The sequence below is a fragment of the Anolis sagrei genome, chromosome Y, assembly GCF_037176765.1.
Source record: "Anolis sagrei isolate rAnoSag1 chromosome Y, rAnoSag1.mat, whole genome shotgun sequence".
Taxonomy (NCBI): domain Eukaryota; kingdom Metazoa; phylum Chordata; class Lepidosauria; order Squamata; family Dactyloidae; genus Anolis; species Anolis sagrei.
Window position 1 is genome coordinate 22,063,979 of NC_090035.1, and position 14,244 is coordinate 22,078,222.

The 14,244-nt window shown below is 48.9% G+C and overlaps 1 protein-coding gene across 1 annotated transcript; it reads right to left on the reverse strand.

Annotated features, from left to right (window-relative positions):
- Positions 1–1,312: 1,312 nt before the first annotated feature.
- Positions 1,313–1,951, reverse strand: LOC137095211 (heparan sulfate glucosamine 3-O-sulfotransferase 4-like). The gene has a single exon (XM_067461610.1). The coding sequence runs from the start codon at positions 1,945–1,947 to the stop codon at positions 1,315–1,317; it is 633 nt and encodes a 210-aa protein (XP_067317711.1). The 5' UTR covers positions 1,948–1,951; the 3' UTR covers positions 1,313–1,314.
- Positions 1,952–14,244: the final 12,293 nt, after the last annotated feature.

Sequence of the window (14,244 nt, forward strand, 5' to 3'; positions counted from 1 at the left end):
TGGAGTGGGTCATGGCCTCTTCTCATTCGCTGGGGCTCAGCTCTACCATAGAGCCCTTACCTTGGCTTTGCCCTCCGGCTCCAGGGTCCAAGGAAGGAGGCAGGCAGGGGGTCAAGGGTCATTGAGGGGGAATGTCCTTTGCCCCCTTGGCAACCACAATCCCTCAAGAAAACAAGCCCCCATTCATGGTGGCAGAAGCATCGTGGTCCTGGATCCTGGGTTAGGAGGAAGGACCCCTTCCCCTTCTTTGGGAGAATCCCTGGAAGGATAAGAGAGAGGCAGCTGAGGTGGAGGGGAAATAGAAGAGACCCCCAGCCCCCCTTTGTTGCATGCCCCTCCCTTTCCCCTTGAACCCATGCATTGGGGGCATCAACATGGCACTCGGGAGGTCCCCTCCCTTGGCAAGCCTGGGTCTCCACTCTCCTTGGCTAAAGCCAAAATGGACTCTTCTCCCAAGGAAGCCTTGGACTCAACACAGAGCCTTGCCATTGACAATTATTTCCTTTAAAAAAAAAAAAACCCTCCTCCACCTGGATTCATTATTCATTGTGAATTAAACTTCATAGTGTGGTTCTCATTTAAGCAAAGGAAATGACAGTTTAATAACATGTGAAATAATTTAAAGCCAGCCCTGGTGCATACTTTCAATTTTCATGTAGTAATAATTCTGTGAAAGTGGGGAGGGGGCCATTGTGAAGGGGAAAAAGGAGAGTGTTTTATGTCAGACCCTAGGTTTACACCTAATTGAGCTAATAGGAGCTGACATTTACTTTGGTGGAAACAAACGCTCTTGCCCAGCGGCAGGCCTCCTGCCACATTTGACAAATGCATTTAGCGGCCCATGCCTGGTACAGAGCCCCCCCCCCCCCACGGGGAATAAGAGACCTCTCCCCACACTATTGTGGGTGGGGGGGCTGCCTTGTTACTGGATTTTGGTGGCATTTCCGGCACTGAGTCTTCTGAGGATGATGGATGCTCTTTGCGCCTTTGTGGTTCTGGATGACAAAAAGGGGGCCCTAGTTGCCCAAAATTAGACTGGTCCAAGAGAGATAGGAACAGGTAGCAGTGGGGTTCTGCTTGGGTCCCAACCTGAGGATAGCACCCAAATGGACAGAGGTGGGTATGGCTTTTTAGTCTGTGTTTGGGGAAACTGAGAACAGAGACAATAAGAATGGAAACAGTTTGAGAAGAGGCCAGCCAGCCTTGGGTCTTCTGAAGCCCTGTCTCTTCTCCTGGATCTTCAATGGGGATGATTTTGGAAATGTCCAAAGGTCTTACCTCTGGAGAGGAGTCTCCTTTGCAGCCTGGAGGTTCTCACTTCTCACTGTCTTCCTGCTCCCACTCAAAATCCTGGCTGGTCATTTGGTAGAACATGACATTGAAGGGCTTGTAGAACTTGCGTAGGCGTCGGATGACCTCGGGGTCGATCTTGGGGTGGGTCCGACCCTTGGATTTGCCCAGGCAGCAGGGGGCAGAGGTGCCGTCCTCAGGCCGCCGGAGGCAGGAGAAGCCCTTGGTGCTGTTGAAGTGGAAGTAGGCCTGGGTAACCACGTGCCGCAGGCCCAGGAAGTCCTGCACCTTGGCCATCTCCCCAGCTGGGTTGGAGATCAGCTGCTTGCCACTGACAAAGTGGATCTGGGAGAGCGGGAAGTACTGCAGCCAGCTCTCTAGGTGCAGGGCATAGATCCCGATGCGGATTGCGCTCCAGGAGGTGTTGATGAGGCCCAGGGTCCGGTTCTTGAAGGCCAGCACCTCAAAGGTGGGGATCTCGGGCTTCTTGGAGAGGGTCTGTGTGTAGTCCGAGATGGCCTGCGTGACAGGGTCCCGCACCACCACCACCAGCTTGGTGTCCTTGGCCATGGCATGGATGCGCTGGGGAACCTCACTGGTGACAAAGTAGCTGGGGGTCTTCTCCATGGTCAGCTGCCCCTCAACCGTCTTGGGCATCAAGTCCCTGCAGACAGAGAGATTGGTCAGAGACTGCAGATTCCCTTTGTCTCCCCAATGGGCCAGCTTTGGCTGAGTGCCACAGAAACCCTGGCAGGGCTTTCAGGCCACCATTGCCATATGCCACCTGGCCCTGGTCACCTTGTGGGCATTAACACTTGTTCCTGGGAGCCGCTACACTGCCCGTTTGCCAAAGGCATATGTAGTCAAAAGTTAATTGACAATAAACCTGGCCGATACCTGCCTGAACCGCCATCTGCTCAATTAAGTCTATTCACTTTGGAGCTTTGTACCAAAGTGGTACATTTAGGATTACACAAGCTCTTTTTGTTATGATGACATGCTTTTAAATGTCTCCGCTAATAAAACTTAATACAAAGAGAGAGAGAGAGAGAGAGAGAGAGAGAGAGATCCCTTGTCTCTTGTCCTATAATTAAATTTATTTACTATCTGGTGTGCAAGGAGGGATGACTTTTCTTTTATCTCTAATTCTCACGCTCCGTCAATAATTAACTGCTGGCAGGTTTTGAGGTTCCCAGGCAAGAAGCGTTTCCTTCCTTCCTTTGCCAGGAAGAAGGAGGAGGAGAAGCTGGGAAGGAGCGAAGGAAGAAGGTCCTTCTGCCCTTTGGGCTTTAGAACCAGTGGCAAGTGAGACTGGGCCTCAGTAGCCACTGAGGAAGGAGCCACACAGAGACCCTCTGGACCCCTCCTTGCGGGGTCTTGGTGGGACCCCCAGAGTCCAGCTGCCCGTCCCTTACTGGAAATCAACTTCCATCCCCCTACATTTTGTTGTACTTTCAAACCCAGATTATCCTGTTTATCCTTTCACCTGTTGCATGCATAGCCTGACCTTGGGCATATTTCTCTTCCTGGGTACAGGGCTATTGTAATTCCCAGCCTTTATATCAATTCTGACTTATGGCAAACTTAAGGTAATACTCTCATGGGGCTTTTCTGACAAGAACTGCCCAGAGATAGTTGCTTTTGCCTCCGTCTGAGGATGAGACAGTGTGCTTTGCCCAGTAGGTTTCCATTGCTGAGCAGGAATGTGTACCTTAGTCCAGCACTCAATTTAGCCCTGCATTGGCTCTCATTACAGCATTGACTCAAATGAAAGGGGAAAAAAAACAAGGAGAGGGAAGAGTTTTGTGGCCTGCAGAGATCAATGCCAAGGGTTTCCAAAGGAGTGGGTAAGGGTCTCTGGGTGGCATCCTACAAAGAGGGGAAACCCTCTGCTCCCACCGGAGACCCAGGAGTCCCCGGTAGTACAGTGGTTTAGACCCTTGTGCTGGCAGGAGTGAAGATTGACAGGTCTAGGTTCAAATCCAGGGAGAGCATGGATGAGCTCCCTCTGTCAGCTTCAGCTCCCCATGCATGAGAGAATCCTCCCATAAGGATGGTAAAAACATCAAAACATCAGGGTGTCCCCTGAGCAATGTTTTTGCAGATGGCCAATTTTCTCACACCAGAAGTGACTTGCAATTTCTCAAGTCACTTCTGACACACACACACACAAAACAAAAACAAAACCGGAGACTCAAAGGAAAGGGACCCCCATCCCGCCTCATTCTCCTGGCTTGTGCTTCTCATGTTCTGCCTCCGTAATTGCCTGGTTTTTCTCAATGGCAGTGCCATCCGCATATGTATCCCAGGGAGCTGGGTGAGGAATTTAAGGGGATTGAGCCAGCCCACCATTAAAGGCAGTAATCTGCATGAAAGCTAAAGTGTATTTGCTGTAAGCCCCGGAGTCAAATCTCTTGTTGAATTTGCTCAACAGAAAAGAAAGGAAGGAAGCAGGAGGGAGAGGGAGAGGGGGAACCCACTTTCTGATGGAATTTGCATTGCTGTAATGTCTTGTAAATCTCTTTCTGGTCTCTGAATCCATATTCAAGACCGAGAGCATTAACATTGAAATGTTGTGCTTAATGCGGAAAATAATTTTAATCTCTCCAAAGCCCTGCCACCAAAGGGTGGCCTCCAATCCCTTTGAATAAGCAATGGCAGGAGCCCGGCAGCAGCTGCCGCGCCGTAATGGGTGCATATTGCGCTAATTGCCCGGGGGGCTTTAACCAACCTTAACCGTGGCTCATAAAGGGCTTTGCAAAGGAACATCATCTGGCTCCCCATCAGCTGCTCCTGGAGAGGAATGGATACCAAAACACTACCCAACAAAGCCCTTCTTATTTGGGACGGGGGGCTACATGGAGGGGAGATTACTGGGGTCCCTGGGAATTGGGTCTCAGGACCTGGGAGAGTTCTTCTAAAAGGCAGACAAACTTGGAGTTCTGGGGAGCTCTCCAAGGTTCTGAACTCCAACCACCAAAGACATGGAGAGATTGATTCAAATGCAAATCAGTTCTATGTTTTGTCGAAGGCTTTCATGGCTGGAATCACTAGGTTCTTGTGGGTTTTTTCGGGCTATAGAGCCATGTTCTAGAACATGGCTCTACAGCCCGAAAAAACCCACAAGAACCTACAAATCAGTTCTCTTTTTTGGTTTTAGTTCCAACTCTAAAACCCCCGGTGGTGCAGTGTGTTAAACCCTTGTGCTGGCAGGACTAAAGACCAATAGGTAGGAGGTTCGAATCTGGAGAGAGCATGGATGAGCTCCCTCTGTCAGCTCCAGCGCCATATGCGGGGACATGAGAGAAGCCTCCTGCAATGAAGATCCAGGTGTCCCCTGGGCAACATCCTTGCAGATGGCCAATTCTCACATACCAGAAGCAACTTGCAGTTTCTCAAGTCGTTCCTGACACGGGGGAAAAAAGTTTCAGCTCTTAAGTAATCTCCATGAGGCTGAACTCCATCCTCAAACTATAGATATCTCTGGGTTGCTGTGAGGTTTTCAGGCTGCATGGCCATGTTCCCGTAGCATTCTCTTCTGATGCTTCACCTACATCTGTGACTGGCATTTTCAGAGGTCTGCTGGAAGTGAGGCAAGTGGTGCATGTGTGTGTGTGTATCTGTGGAATGTTCAGGGTGGGAGAAAGAACTCACTGTTTGTTTGTAGCAACTGTCAATGTTGCAATTAGTAAGCTGATTAGCATTGAGTAGCCATGAAGTTTGCAAAGTCAATCAGTGAGGGTATCTGTAGAGGGTATCAGAGGATGGAAGTTGACTTTGCAGCTTCATGGCTACTCAATGCTATTCAAGTTGGCTAATTGTATTGGATTATGTTTACAATCAAGCATGCATTTAGATACCCCTTTTCTCTGGTCACCATACTCTTCCTGAAAGCTAACACTCTAACATTCCAAACATTTTATTGGCCATCATAAAAGTTGCATGCTGGGATATCAGACACATTGCTTACGTGACAATTCCCAAGTAGATTTCCTTTTTGAAGTGGGAAAGTTATAAAAGGGACCCCCTAGTTCTTTGTCTTCTCAGAGCGTGTTCTTAGAGTTAGTGGTAGTTATCTCGTGATGTAACCTCTGCATGCTGATAGCGGCCTACCTGTACCACAGGCCCTAATGTAGTTCCTAGCTATATTTTGGATTACATGAAACCTAAGGATTTTACCTGTATGATGATCTTCATACATGATTTGTGAGTAAACTGTTTTATTATATTATTCTGGTGTTCTCGAGTTGTTATTTCCTTGCATGTGTTTGGCTTGGGGGAGGCTGCATTGTTTGAATCAGTAGACTGACCTAAAAGGTTTAAATACCTTTCGCCTGAGTTAAACTCCTGCTTCACTCTTTTCTTTCATACTCTCAGAGAGCCCATCAGCTTTTGCAGCAACTCTGTTTGATGCTTTGTCTTTGCATATTCAGGCATTAGCATTATTTAAAAAACCCAACAAATTGAAACATTCACACTTGCTTTAAGCAGACAAGGGTTCTTTCTCCCACCCTGGACATTCCACAGATACACACACACTCATACACACTCACACATACACTGCAGTTGTCTCATTTACAACAGACATCTGAAGATGCCAGCCACAGATTCAGGCAAAATATCAGGAGAATATGCTACTGGAACATTTCCATACATCCCAAATAACTCACAGCAACCCAGGAATTCTGGCCATGAAAGCCTTTGACAACATATAGATACTGCTTTTGAATTACAGGCCAAAACTCAGAGTGGATTCACCAAATGTCTTGACAAACATTATGACCCCCCCCCCCCATCCCAAGGCCTTCTCCATGGTTCAACTGGATCACTGTCATGGAAAGTTTGGGTCCTAAAAGCCCTTTTGTGCCACTTTGGTGGAAGCATTCACTTATTTTTAAAGGACTCCACCCTCCAGTGTTTCCAATAGAGGCTTCCAAGGCAGTTAACACATTAAAAAAGATAAATTCTGTGTTTAACATCAAAACAATAGCTACTAAATATTGCAAAACACAGCAATAACTACAGAGAAACAGCAGGAATGAGATAAATCATGCAATAAAAAGGCTCGGGAGAACAAAAAGTGTCCGTGTCCGACACCTGGTGAGAATCTGCCAGATGGGGGGCCCTCTTCCCTCCCCCTTTCTTCCTCTCTCCCCCTCCCTTTCAGACTTTCTCTTCTTCTTTCTTTCTCTTTATCTTCTGCCATCACTTAGCTATCTTGAAAAGGGAGCCCTGGCCCAGCCATTCAATGTGCCAGTCATAAAATTATAGAACTATAGAGTTGGAAGAGACCTCATGGGCCATCCAGTCTAACCCCCTGCCAAGAAGCAGGAAAATTGCATTCAAAGCACCCCATCTGGCCATCCAGCCTCTGTCTTCCACCATCAACCAAAAAACTGTTTCTGGTTTCTGCAAAGCACTAGAAAAGTGTCCTGATCATCTCTTTGGCCCTCAAAGGAAGAAGGTGGATGCACCTAATGTACTTGCTTAGGCGATCCCTCGTTGGCCGAGTAGGATAGTCTTCCAGGATCAGTTTTCTGGTGGATCCGTAGATGACTGTGGAGCCCTGTGGAGCACCTAATGTACCATGGAGCCAACACAGCCAGGCCCAGATTGGACTCAAAAGGAGGATTCTCATGGTGTTTACTCTGAGACCATTTACTTCAATGGACTGTGTGACCTTCCAGCTGATACTGAATTGCAGTTCCCATTACGCCCTGCCAGTCAGTGCAGCCAAAGGAGAGGAATGCTGGAGGCTGCAGCCCAGTAACATCATGAAGGCCATGATGAGGAACATCAACTGCAGGTTTCCACCAACAGCCAAGGGACCTGGAATCCCCTCTTGAGAGTAAGTAGGGAAAGAAGTCCAATAGAACAACTACGGGCCTTTCCTCTACAATGGCTTGGTGTTGTACAGTTGAAAGGGCTCCTTCCCTTCCAGGATCGTCTTCTCCCTTGCTCTTGTGCTCCTCCATGTAGCTCCTCCACCGACTCATTTCCAAAGCTCTTTCCTTCCTTGCAGCCCACTTTGTTTATTCTCATTCAAAGTGTGACTTTACCAGCAGGATTGTCTGCTAGCAACAGAAATATGTATGTTTTAAAAGAAACTTATGTGTGTAATCGCACTTTAACGAATAGATGGAGGAATCAGTTGTGTCTGGTGTCTGGGAAGGGCTCCTCCCTGAGCTACATGAGGGAGGGATGCTGCCACAACAAAGCCACCCTTGCAGCCCCCAAGAGGCCCTCAGCCTCACTGTACCCTGATCGTCCCAATGACACAGGAGATCAGAGTGGCTTCTGAAACATTGCAGCCAAGCAGAGGCAAGGAGAGGCTTCTCTCATCCGGCTCACTGTATGAGCCCCTGGGAGGGGGAAGGAGCCCCTGCAGAGGGCAGAGTCATCTCACAGAGGAGCCTGAAGAAAGGCAGAACTCAAAATAATGCACAATGCAAAGATACACAGGCAGCACACAGGCAACCCTGCTGTCACCCCTTTCTCCAGCTCCTGCTTCTTTTCTTTGCACCCAATTTAGCTCCCATTCTGAGGGGACCCTCCTCTCTCTTTCAGGGGCTGAGAGAAGAAGCCATTGGCCAGTGGCCAGAGCCTCAGGGACAGCACTGCAAGAAAGTATTCAGCTGGAAGTCTCCTCCTGCATTGTTGCACTTGAGAAACTGCAAGTCTCTTCTGGTGTGAGAAATTGGCTGTCTGCAAGAACATTGCCCAGGGGATGCCCAGATGTTTTGGTGTTTTACCATCCTTGTGGAAGGCTCCTCTCAGAGGGAGCACATCCACACTCTCCCTGGAGTTGAACCTCTAGAATCATGGGCCATCCAGTCCAACCCCCTGTCAAGAAGCAGGAAAATTACATTCAAAGCACTGCTGACAGATGGCCATCTAATCTCTGTTTAAAAGCCTCCAAAGAAGGAGTTTCCACCACACTCTGGGGCAGAGAGTTCCACTGGTGAACAGCTTTCACAATCAGGAAGTTCTGCCTCATGTTCAGATAGAATTTCCTTTCTTGTAGTTTGAAACCATTCTTCTATGTCCTAGTCTCCAGGGTAGCAGAAAACAAGTTTGCTCTCTCCTTCCTATGACTTCCCCTCACATACTTATACATGGCTATCATGTCTCCTCTCAGCCTTCTCTTCTTCAGGCTGAACATGCCCAGCTCCTTAAGCCACTCCTCATAGGGCTTGTTCTCCAGACACTTGATCACTTTAGTTGCCCTCGTCTGGACACATTCTAGCCTGTTGGTCTTCAGTCCTGTCGGCACAAGGGTTTAACCCATTGCATCACTGGGGGCTCTAGTCCTCCTGCGTGACCCACTTGCAAGGAAGGCATCCACCCCTCTGTCCCTCAAAACATCAGAGGGCAGCTGCACTCAGCACCATTAATGCACCCCAGAGCTCTTGGAGGGAAGCGCACAATGCAGCTGACCCTCAGAAACAGCAGGGGCCCTCAGCCTCCATCCAAAAACCCCAAAGAGGAGCTTCCCTTTGCAAGACTCTTTCTTGCTCACCTGAAAGAGCGATGTGCCACAAAACACAATGGTCACTTCTCTTGCACACACATACAGACACACACACCCATGTACATGTCAATGGAGTGTGTTGGAAAGCGTTACCATAACAACCAAGGTGCTAACATCAGCTGCAAACTGATAGGATCAGAAAAGGCAGAAGAGGGAAAAGAAGGAAAAAGAAGGCCTAAGTTGCTACAGCAACTGAAACATAGATTTGGAAAAAGGTGTCTATAGGGAAACTGGGGCATGTTGCATGGGCCACTGGTAGCCAAGGGCTTCCAGCACAGTGCCCTCCTTGTATGGGCTGCCCTTTCCAGTGCTTTTAGATATATAATTCTCCTTGGAAGGAATCCGGCTCCAAATTTGCTCCTCCAAATTGGGTGGAAACTGCCCTCTGCCGTTCTATGGAGGTCCCTCTGAGCCTGTCAGGTCCAGAGAGAAGCACAACGAGCCAAAGACTTCAGTAGGCTCCCTTTTGATTGACTCCTACCATTTTGCTGCATCACTGAAGTGTGTCCTCAGAACAATCTTGAAACAAAAAGCTTTCAACATTTTCAAACAAAGCATTCTGATTTGCAATGCATGTGCCCACCGACTGCCAAACTTTAGCCACGGAAATTGTACAGAGGAGGAAGGCAAAGAGGCAAATGTGGGAACTGACAGCGATCACAATCAGGAGTGGGAAAGTGGCTTCCCAAAGGGATGGGAAACAGAAGGGATGGGTGGTGATGGGCCCAGGACAGGGTGTGTTTGTGGTATTTGTGAGCACTTGACCTCAAATCCACTGCAATGTTCCAGACACCTTGAAATCAAGAGCCTCGTGGCTCTCAGAGATCCATTGTTAAGAGTTTTCAAAGCTGGTTGGCTTCCTTTGTTAAACCTCTAAAGAGCTTTGGATGGGGGCAAAATCATCTTCAGGCATCAGCTGAGAGCAGTGTGTCTGTTTTTGTGTATATATATATGCGCTGGAATCATGTTCTTCCATTCGGCACCTTCCTTGGCTTTTATTCCACGCTCTTTCCACCCATGCAGCTCCATGACTCTCCCTTTGCAGATGCCCCTTTCTTATCTAGCTCAAAGCTTTTCCTCCCTATTGCTCCTCTCAGGAACGTGAGAGGCAGATCTGGCAGCACTATGAAGTATGAGAGGTCTTAATGGGAAAAGGGATGGTTTAGGAATTAGAGAGTTGGGCGGGAAAAGAAGCCAAATGTTGGCCCACAATGATGGGGCCCTTCCTACTCCGAACACCTAGTAGCCTTCTTTCCCCATGAAAAGAGGAGTCCACACCATAGTATTAATATTTCCACCATAGGAAATACAAAGTCGCAGAGACGGAGGTTCATGCCAACGCACAAGACATATTGATTTGCCTGAATTGTGCCATTTAGTCCATTCTGGCCCACTTCAGGAGCCGGTAATGTTTTTGAAAAGAGAAGGAAGGAAGGAGGGAGGGAAGGAGCGTGCCAAAATGGAAGGTTATAAATATAATGCTATGGCTCTCCATGGCGAAGGGCAGCGGTCCTCTCCGGGGGGCACCCGCTCCCTCCAAAAGCCACGCATTAGAACTAATGGCCCTCGGAGCAGAGCTGCCCAGTCTGAAAGCTTTTAGGAGGAAATCGGTAAATACTCAAGCCCCTGGCTGGCAGCAGATGTTGGCTGAAGAGCATGCACAGAGAGCCCCAAAAGGAGATCCCCCCCCCCACGGCCCCCACCTCAGCTTCAGCAGCAGCGGCTCAAGATATGGAGACTCTTAAGGCAGGAGGGCAGCTCAGGCTGAGCGGAAAATGGAGGAGGGGTGTGTGAATACTTTCAGTGTGGCCTCCCCATTCTAGCTAAACTGAGAAACATGTTCCTCCCAAGAACACAGAGAAGAAGGGGATCAACTTGGTTTGCTTTTTGGAATCACAGAATCCTTGATTGGGAGGGAACACAAGGGGACAACCAATCGACCCCTGTTCTACCATAAAGGAAGGCACCATCAAAACCCAATAGATGGCCATCCAATCTCACAGGCATTAGAAGGAGAAATAGGGCTATAGAACCCTAGGACTGGAAGAGACCACAAGGGGCCATCCAATCCATCCTCATTCTGCCATAACGATACCACCCAAGCCCGCCCAACAGATGGCCAACTTCATAGGCATTAAAAGAATCCAAGCCCAACAGATTGCCATCCAACCTCATAGACATTAGAGGGTTCATGGAGAAATAGGGCTATATAATCCTAAAGCTGGAAGAGACCATAAGGGACCATCCAATCCCCCCTCATTCTGGCATAAAATAAGACATCATCTAATTCCTCTTGACAGATGGCCATCCAATTTCCTCCCGTGAAGGAGACTCCACTAGACTCTAAGGCAGCCGCAGATTTTATAACAGTGGTTCCAAATATTTGGTGTGTGGACCACCAGTGGTCCGCAAGAACTTAAATATGGCCTGTGGCCTCACCATTACTATACTATTGCAACAAGAGTGACTGGTCTTGCAAAACCCTCTTAAAGTGCCAAGGCTTATTAAATATTTTTTTATGGGTGAACAGATGGTGATGATTGAATGGCATATGTTCTGCATCAGAAACTAGAGTTGATGCGGTCAATCCAATGCATTTTCTGAATCAGCACCCCAAATAACCAAACCGAATCCAAAAGCTGACCAAAAACTGATTCGTAACCCTTTTGGTACTAATATTGGAGAGTGGTCCCTGGTCAAGTGGTCCCTGGTCAAAGTGGCCCCTGGTCAACCAAAGGTTGGGAACCACTGATCTATAGTCAAACCCTCCAAGGATAAAGGAAGCTGGCTGTTAGGAATTGTAGGAGTTGGTCCAAAACACCCGGGGGGGGGGGGGAGTTTGCCCATGCCTGGTCTAGAGAGACTCCCAGGACCTGATGTTCTTTGTGAGGCTCCTGCATCTATCATCCAGGCCCAGAACTCATGCCAGACACAGAAGCATCCAGACAACCAACAGTAGTTGAGGAGCAATGTTACACACTGGACAGAGGTTTTCCAGGTCTCTGGGCAGAGAAACCCCTGTTCTCTGGAGCCCAGCCACACAGATGTGATGTCCCCAGATAACAGAGTATCTATCTATTTATCTGTCATTAAAGCCATAAAGCAGACCCCTGTCTGGGGCTTCCAAAAGTGCAAGACACAAGTCAACAGCACTAGGTTAGGTGCCAGCCTTTGTCTGGTGATCTGGGAGGCAAGTCACTCAAAATTGGGCACCTGCCTCTCCTGCAGGTGCCAAGGCCGAGAGCCGCTCATTAGGCGTGCAAGAGTGGTAATTCCCCATCATCCGCCTGCGGGGGAACTGGCCATCTTATTATGCTGGGCACTTCTGCCTCCCATAATTGGCCAGGGATGGCCCCTGGACCTGTTCTGCAGGGACCGTATTGGCAGCAAAGGGGGCAATCCAGAGGCAGCAATGCCAGGCTGGGCACTGGGCGAGGTCCTCAAAGGGCCCCCACTGTCAAGACATAAGGGCAATGGCTGAGGGCAACCCTATTTCCTTCCCAAACCCAACAGCAGGCAAAGGGTGGGTGTTTGTAATTGCACTGAGGAGATGACAGTAACACAGACAGAGCAGTATTTGTATAAGTTTGTACATTTAATCAGATTTTTTGCCGTGTTCAGCAAGATGCGGACTCTATCCCTGTCCAAGGCATTTGGTTCAAGTCAGCGGAGACAGAGAATAATCAAGATTTATGATGCTCATTCCGACTCCGGATCACACTCTCAGTGCAGCTGGAGAGAGGCTCAGCTTCCTCTCCCAGAGCCGAATGAGGGTCCTCCTGGACTTCAACCCCCCCTCCCCAATACTTTGCTATAAGGTTTAATGGCCTTGGGCAAACTGTCAAGACCCCCCCCCCAATACACACACACACACACACACACACACACAGAACTGCTGATAATGGCAAGACAGGCCATTCTTTTCACAGCTCTCCCTCCAAATGTGGAGGGCACTGTGCCAGGAAGAAACAATGGGTCAGCCCCAATTCCAGATCTGTGATACTTTAGGGAGGAGCCTGAGAGAAGTGGGGTAATCCAGCCCAATCATACTCTCCAATTGTTTTGATAAGAAGCACAAATCTCTTCTGCTGCTAAGCAAACGCTACCTTTTCCTCCACCGTTCTTCTGCCAAGAAGCACTGATGTGTGAATACAACTTTGGCACAAGCCACACCAGAGGAATCAATTGCGTGCCAAGGAGACCCAGCAAAGCTTTCTAGGCAACCAACTGCTCTTTTCCAATGGCCCTTCCCACTCTTTTTCCAGGAGGGCAGAAAGGGCCTCGGAGAGGTCAAGGATTGCTCAACCAAGACCCCCAAAGAGAGGTGATGGGTCTCCCAGGGTTAGCTGTGGCCATAACCAACTTTGGGTCAAATGGAAAACTGTGCTGTTGGCCCAGGTGGACGCCGGGCGCGAGGAGCCCTGTGTCACCCTCCTCTTTGCCTTGCATTTAAGATGGAAGGGGGTTCTCCATTGTCTCATGGCACACGCTACAACACACACACATTCACACAGAGATACTGGCAATGGTCCCAGGCCAAGCCTCCAAGGCAGAAGGGACCCATTTAGTAAACAGAATTAGTGGCTCTGCCGGGAAGGCATTGCAGGCCGATTAGCATAAATGCTCAGTGCAAACCAGTTAGCACTCCCTCTTTGTCAGCTTACCCCATGTCACTGAGCACAAAATTGGCTTCCCCTATAGAGTCCAGCATCACCCAAGCACATCTCAAGCGCCTTCCAAGGAGCTGGGGGATCAAGAGAAGGAAGGGGGGACACACAATGCCCCACTGAACCCCATGGAAGGGCAGAAAATGCCTTCATTCCAGGGCTGGAAGAGGAGGAGATAGAGGAAGTAACATGTGTCACAAAGACGGGGGGTAATGTGGCCTTGAGTGGGAAGAGTTACTGTGAGAAGGACTCAAGTGCATTTTGGGGCCCAACCTGAGCAGACTGATAGTGCTGCCAAAATGGCAAATGTGATCCAAAGCCACAACATTAGGAGAAACCCAGCAATCAGCTGGTGAGGAGCTGCTCTGTTCCTGCCTCATCTGGACTTTCCATCTGAAGGAGGTCAGAGATAAAGTGAGAGCAGCCCGGACTTGTTCCATTTTAGTTCATACTTTGCCTTTCCTGCAGAACTGGGATTACAGCCAATGCAAAAAATGGAGATAAATACAAATCCGAAACAGATCAGGACATAGCAAAAGACCATTGTTAAAGCAGGATGTTGCAGAACGGGGAAGCAATTCTTTTGAGGAGGAGTGCCTGAAAGGAATGGAAGGAAGAAGATTCAGGGAGACGCAAGGGGGGATGGCGCTTGTTGCAGAGGAAGGGAGGCGTTCTCCCCTTCCTTACTTGGCTCCTCTCTTTGCCTCTCTGCTGCTCCAAAGGGCAGCAAGATAGTCACAGAGCGGGAAGGAGAGG